A 7490-nucleotide genomic window follows, 5' to 3' on the forward strand; every position below is an offset into this window, starting at 1 on the left:
GAGCTCAGAGCAGAGCAGCCGATTTATTCAAACAAATGATTCAAAACTCACGCAAAACATAAAAATCATCAACAAAGATGTAGGCTGAGTTAAAAACCACTTGTAATTCATGTTCATATTTCACCTTTTGTTCATCATTCAGTAACATAGTTATGTTTTATAAGGCACAACGATTATAAAGGAGCTATTTGAACATTCTGCACTAAATCCAGTCCCAAAATAAAATAGATTAATTTGTATTTTTCTTAGCTGAAGTCCTTTAAAAAAAGTCAGTCGTTAAGTAATTGCTTAATTATCTTGCAATTACCACATACCTCAGCTGCTGAAATACTTTTTTATATATATTATTTGATAAAATCTTTGGATTTTAGACTTCCAAATCAAATGTAATAACTTTTCATTTAGTATTTAAGACACAATACAAAGTTACATGATAAGTCCTAATGATATTCAGACTTTATGGGGGTCTTACCTCTGTGTGTGAGTGTTAAGGGTGATGGTGAGGGTGGGGATCCTCCTAACACACAGAGGGGGAAGTCCCGCACCAAACAGCGACATCATATCCAAATTAGCTTCCATGCAGAAAAACAGGACCGTTTCTCTCACACCGTTGTCTTCAAAAACAGATTCTCCCTTCGTCTCACAGGGTAAGTGATCTCTCCTGCAGAAAAAGGAAAATCAATTTTCTTTTGGCATTTTTGAATACGTTGAATGCTTACATAGAAAGTTTTGATATCATCCGTTGAGTAGCCATACGTAGCTCAATTCTTTCTGTAGTTGAATTTACACAGAAACAAACAAGAAATCAGAAAAGGCAGCCTGAGAAAGGCGCCAAATAACAGAAAACACAAATTACAATTGTGAAGTTTTTATTTTAGTTTTCTTTTCTTTTTTTTCAACACGTTTAAAGTAGTCGCAGGTAGTAGTGCTTGGTAAATCCGAAAAAAGAAAAACGACAGGCTGCTGGTTGCTGGGGTGTGACAGATGTACTCAAGAATAAATCAGGCCCGCAGCTCTGAGCGCGAAGGCAGCTGAGGGTGGAGGAGATCTGTGAGCTTTTCACACTCCGCTGCTTCACTGCTCGCTGGAGCAGAGAGAGAACAAGAAGATACAAACTCTAAAGAGACAAACGCGTTTGAGCTCAGGCCAAGCTGAGATTTTGGTAATTATGTTTCTTTTCTTTCTTTTCTTTTTTAATGGCGAGGGGAAAATCGCTCTAACTTTTGCCATGTTTGCTCAGAAAGCGTCTCAAAACACCAGAAGAAGAAGCGGTGTTTATAACGGCAGAAAAACTCAGCTGAAACTCCAAGTACAAATATGTACACAAATAATATCATATTTAACTGGCATGAGTGATATGTGGCTCCAGTGTTTGAACTATTCAACTGTAGACGTTTTCCAGAAGGACCAAAGCGTTAAGCTTTTGTGTACTCTGAAGATCATTCAAGGTCACGTTACAAAATTAGGCAATACTGTGCTGCCAAAATTCTAAAAAGGAAGTTTGTTCAATGTCAGCAGATTAAACACATTTTATGTGTTTAAAGATCCTAAAAATATTCTCAGACAGGAATTTATTCAGTAAAGCTTCATAAAAAATATACCAGTGTCTCTTCAGGCTTAACAAAGGCCGAGTAATCAGATTACCCACTGATGTGTTTTGTAGTATAAATTTCTTATGAAATATAAAGGGCCATGATTTTTTTTAAAGCCTAAACAGCAAAGTGCAATAGTAAGCATAAACAAAATATGGGAATCGACAAAGTTCAAAAGTAGAGCCCGAATTAACTTTTTTTCTGAACAAGCCCTATATTGAATTTTAAAGCCCAGTCTGACCCCCAGCTATTTTAAACTAAAGCCTCAAGTTTCACTCTGAAAGAAAACATAACATCCAGCTGAGGTTTTGGGGAAAGTAGAAGACAATTTCCAAATAAAACTACATTACTTTAGTGTTCAGATTTATCTCTACAAATTTAGAACCAACTTTAAGTCAAAAACCTATAAGCATTCATTATGCAGTTTGACATTTATTAACTACCTGCGACAGAATAGAGCCAGCTAAAAAAAAAGAAATCATGGCGTCATCTGCATAAAGCTTCACTTTGGCTGTAGATATATTCTTCCAAATATTAATTTAAAAAAACAAAAAAGGTTATAAAATTGGACCTAATTTTGAGCTTTGGTAGAATCCATTTCAAACTAAACTTATATCCATCTGCAGTAACACAGTGTGTTCTGTACATTTTTCTGCTAGCCTGTAGCTCAACGACTCAACCCAACATCTTGGAGCAGAAGCTTGAAGACTTTCACAAACCTGGCATCACAAAGCTGCCTCATATGCAAGGCCTTCGTAACGTCATTTGTTGGCAGCATAATTACGATTATGGCACTATGACCTGCCCTAAAGCTAGACTGAGTCTCACTTCAGATATGGTCTACCAAGAGTTTCTTCTTACAACACTTATATCAGAATCAAAGATCTCAGCAACAGTAGAAAGCAGTTTTCTTAAATTATGAACAAGCTCATTGAATAACAGCAGCTGGATATGTGGAAGCTTTTGACATTCTGCCATGTTAAAACCACAAACTCTTAATGGGATTATATAAGAGAGTGATAAATCAAGTTTGCTCCACAGAAAGATGACTTCATGGATTTTATTGAAACCTATAAGACCACATCACCCCCAAATCACCAAAAACTAAATCTAATCCTGTGACATATCAGAGGCTTAATCAGTTATTAAAGACCATACACCTGCCCACTTTGACTATTTAAAAGTGTGCTTATATTTCATATGGATGTCTGCTCTGTGTGGGTGTGTGTTCTTTTCAGAGTGAGGGCCTCTGGGGGGCGATGGGTAAAAGATGCAAAGAGGGTGAGCAGCTAGATGCCTTGACCAGATCATGTGTCCCCTGTCGCATATTATGTCAGCAACTGCCTGCATCCCCCAGTTGTGCCGTTTACTGTGGTGAGTAAAGCATTCCATCATTTTCAGATGTTTTGGGGAAAACGACATTTTGAAAACACATTATTTTTTCCTCCACTTCAGTTGTTCTCTATGCTGCGTCATTCTATCGCAAGCAGTTGAATCCGGAAGTTTACATACATTGAGTAACAATACGTACACATTTTTCCTCACTGCCCAAAATTAGATCACAGCAAAATTATTTTGTTTCATGTCAGTTTGATTACCTTTATTTGGGCTTTGAGTCAAGTCAGTCAGTCCAAAGACATTGCCAACAAGTACTGAGGGAATGTATGTAAACTTCTAATCTTAAAGTCAATAAATAAGTCTCTGACATGTTCTTTCAATCATTATTGTGACATTTACCAAATGATAATTTTGGTAATTCTGACAGACCTAAATCAAGAGAAATTTGGTCTAGAGACATTGAGGGACAAAAAGTGTTACTGTTACTTTTTTATCCTGCGTATGTAAACTTATGGTCACAAGTATATGATCCCACGGAAATACCACATTGAAGATCGCACTTGCTGATATTACAAAAATGAAATACGTTAAGTGTCCAAAGTCTTGTTTTTCTAACTCCTTTCACTTTTCTTTCCATAAGAGCCTGCACTCTGCAGGGCTAAGCCCGGCCACTACTACGACAGGCTGGTGAGGAGATGTATGAAGTGTGCAGACATTTGTGGTAAACATCCAGCAGAGTGCTCCCCACACTGCCCGAGTAAGTACCACTCTGCCAGGGATTCCAGTTTTGAAATAAAGGCCAGATTTACAGTCAAGTATTCCAGAAAAATTCCAGGCAGAAAAAACTAGGAAGTCCTAGCCTGGCCATCGTCTTGCCACGCAATTCCACTCGATTCCTATCTCCCTTCAGTGCTCCGTCTGAGAATTTCTCCCACTGAGCTTGATTTTTCCAGTTGAATTTCAAATGGGCCAATTAGCAAGACCTTGATTTTTGTGGTTTTTAAAATTGTTGTCTGTCTATAATGGGTTGTAGTTTAGGCAATGGCAGCAGAGGACGTGAACACAGCCATTCAGTTGGTGTTGGCCACGCATCCAAATGTTGTCCAATTAAAGTCGGAGCAATAGGAATATTTGACGTTACTGCTCACAAAGATGTTGTCGCCTTATTCAGTGGGTTGCTTACAATGCCAGCAACATCCGGTAAGCTTCATCGACCAGACGCAATACATATGTCACGGTCAAACATTGGCGATTGGGCAAAATTAGATCCAGTCGATTCACACTTCAACAGAGTCCATGTTTGCAGTGAGCAATCATTTCTCAAAAGTCGAGGATCCAGCGCCTATGTATGAAGCAAAGCACAGAACAAGTCCAGAAGCAGTAGGAGGCATTTAAGACTCGACAACACTAAGAGGCATCAGTAAGATATTCTTTTTGTTTCCTCCTTCAGCTCAGTCACCTCTGACGGCGACCAAAAGACTCCCTTCTGAAGTTAGCAAGCAGGCAGTGAACACCAAGCCACCACTAGGACCTTTGGACCCTGCCATCCAATTGTACGCCCTCCTAGGTTTATGCACAATACTGCTGCTTTCCAGCCTGTGTCTCGCCTTGGTTGTGTTTCTGAGGAGAGGAAAGGCCAAAAACTCAAACACCAAACCCACAAGTACCAAAAACCAGAAGCAGACGAGTGCTGTTCAGCCAGGACAGGAGTCTGGCTTTCCAGAGAGTCAGACCGAAAGAAGCCTCAAAGGTTGGTGTGGTAAAAACCCAACAGACCCGATTGGTGTAGTTACTTTTGCTGAAATATTATTCCTGTCTTTTCTAGATTGTCCGTCCAGTTCAACTTATCCCCCCTGCCGTGAGTCATCAGAGGACTCCTACCCAACGGAGACCTGCGTGTGCGTCCACTGTTTCCCTGACCTGAGGGAGCTCAGCCAGGACAGCAACAGACGGCAGAGGCCATCCTATTCATTCTACCAGCAGGGCATCCTTCATACAGCCCACGTCCAAAACGGGGGTTCCCTGTGGACGGGGGCAACCTGAGCGCCTCAGGTCCAAAAGCACAGCAGGAGGCAGCAGTGGGATGAGGTCCGTCTGCAAAACTACAGCTGGAGGATTTCTACTTGGGATATTGGAGGTTGCTAGTTAATGCACAGTTGACTGATAAGGGAGTGCTCAGCGGTAAAAGGCAGAACTTTGTGGTGACCTGCAATATTTTAGGCCCAAAAAGCAACCATGATACTTTGTTCAAACTAAGATCTAACTAGGACTATGGCAGACACATAAAACAAACTTTTAAGGTTTTGAGGTTTTACCTCATGTTTCTCAAAGCGTAACATCTGCTCTGACATTTTTCTGTATAGTTTTTTCATGACGGCACTTAAAATACAGTCGAGGAGCAACAGGGCAACTCTGGTTACACTGGCTTGCAACGACATAAAATATCACATTTTGTCACGCTGCAAACACAGACTTAGTGGATTTTATTAAGATTTTTGTGGCAAACCAACAAAAACGAGTAATTAGTGAAGCGAGCGTAATATTTGCCTAAATGCAATAAAGTGGACCCCCCGCCCATTTTGACATTTAGTATTCACAGAGTCACATTTCTTTGGACATAACTCCAAATTTGTGAAAGATTTGCTGATTTTTTCCCCCTGGAGCATGTCTTAAATATTCAAAATAAAAAAGATTTTGGGAAGCAGAAATACTTTGACAATGCTACTTGACATGCAAACTAGCCAATCCAGGAGCACCATTAATTTTACTTGCCACTGACTGGAAGCCCCCCGCCCAACCCCTCCAAGAATAAATATAAGGAAGACAGTAGATGCTAGCATCTGGGATAATGCTAAGATATATTAATGTATATGAAGGTATATTCAATTTTTAGACCATTGAAATAGGCAATTATAAATGTTTTTGATGGAGAGTCTGAAGTATTCACAGATTTTAAGTATTCGCAGGTGGTTTTAGTCCTCTCCCAATACCACAGGTCAACTGTACCCAACGTTTGGCAGCATTTTTTTCCTCAAAATCCCAATAAATCATGCTAAAGTTATTGTTTTAACGAGACAAATTGTGAGAATATTGCTTCTGTAAAGATTTGCTTGATGTCATTCAGTTTGTTTTCAACGGTTCAACTCTATGTAAAGTGCTTTGCTACGTTTTCGTAGGCATTTGCTTGTTTGCCTGAGAAAACGAAACATGACAAATAAAGAGAATCCCACTGAGTGGTAAAACGAGCAGAAATAGTTGACTACTACGAACAGGTGTAAAGGTCAAAGGTTCCCGCAGTCATTTCTAAAAAGACTGGGTAGAGATCGTCTCAAAGCTGAATACCTACAGCTTTTACAGCCGTCTTGGGAAAAACCAGTTCAGTGTTGAGAATTCTGAGTCACTACAGAAGCTGATCAGTGGTTGACTGATAACTCGACCTGAAACACAAACTCTTGACTAGTTTTTATTATTAAACATAAAATCACAAGGTTTCAGTATGAGGGCATCAGCCTTTCTGAAGTGGGAACTCAAGGAAGGAACATTGTAGAGGATAGAAAAGTGTAAACAAACCTCATAAAAATGTTGGGTTATTAATTTTTCAATCCAATGTTAATCATTCAATTGGGTGTTTTGGTTTCAGTTTCTGGCTCAGCATTTCCAAAAGGAATGTTTTTATATGCATGTCCACTTGGCTTTGACCCTGTCTGACCCTATAAAACAAACCCCCTCACATCCATCGTCTGCTTTGGCGTGTGAAGGTGTTGGGCCTGTTATTAACAACAGATCATGATTTCAACCACTTTAACAAGTCCAAATTCGTGTATGCGATAATGTGACACACGCACAAACGTAAATGCCCGCATATATACTAAATAATAAAGACAGGAAAGCAAAGCCTACCCGTGTGAGGGGGAGGACGCTGGTTCCCAGACTCAGGTGGTTTACCTGATACTTCCAGAGGAGGATGAGAAGGTACAACATTTGCTTCATTTCTACTCTTTGTGACAAACGTTTTGACTTGATTTAACTGTTCAACTCTCCCAGTCTAGCGTAACACTGAGGAAGACTGCGGAAGATGTCACAATGGAGAATGATGGGGTGTCCCCGTCAGCGGTTCATTTCCCGAAAAAAACCCACAAAAAAATAAAAATAAAATAAAATAAACACTGGTAAACTCGCACACAGACCGCGCATTTAGCTAGCAGAAAGAGCGTCAAGCCGCCAAATAAACAAACGTAAACTGACCAATAGCATTCAGGTTTAGAATGTACGTGCCCACGCCGACGCACAAAGATGTAGGACATGTCAGTGGCGTATCTAGGCCTGTTTTAGGGTGCTTCAGTACCCCTAAAACTGTATCTCAGCACCCCTAAATCAGGTTGCCACCCTTCCCGTAAAATACGGAGACGTCCCATTTTTGACCTTTAAATGTGCGTCCCGTATTGAACCGATACATAACTGTCCAATAGAAACGCCTATCATACACATATCAACACTAAGTTTAACAATAATGACCAACATAAAACACAGGAAATATTAAGGTCAGCTAAATTGTCGTGG

At 40.0% G+C, this 7490-nt stretch overlaps 1 protein-coding gene across 2 annotated transcripts; it reads left to right on the forward strand.

The window, feature by feature from the left end:
* Window positions 1-478: 478 nt before the first annotated feature.
* On the forward strand, window positions 479-6170 carry tnfrsf13b (TNF receptor superfamily member 13B). 2 transcript variants are annotated; one of them, XM_023340645.1, is made up of 5 exons: window positions 479-647; window positions 2831-2966; window positions 3571-3687; window positions 4381-4680; window positions 4756-6170. In XM_023340645.1, exons 2-5 carry the CDS (start codon window positions 2852-2854, stop codon window positions 4971-4973), a joined length of 750 nt encoding a protein of 249 aa, XP_023196413.1. In that variant the 5' UTR covers window positions 479-647; window positions 2831-2851; the 3' UTR covers window positions 4974-6170. The 2 variants fall into 2 exon arrangements, with proteins under 2 accessions (XP_023196413.1, XP_023196414.1); XM_023340646.1 differs by lacking the exon at window positions 479-647 and adding an exon at window positions 1108-1162.
* The last annotated feature ends 1320 nt before the right edge of the window (window positions 6171-7490 follow it).

Source organism: Xiphophorus maculatus, chromosome 10, assembly GCF_002775205.1.
Source record: "Xiphophorus maculatus strain JP 163 A chromosome 10, X_maculatus-5.0-male, whole genome shotgun sequence".
Classification (NCBI taxonomy): domain Eukaryota; kingdom Metazoa; phylum Chordata; class Actinopteri; order Cyprinodontiformes; family Poeciliidae; genus Xiphophorus; species Xiphophorus maculatus.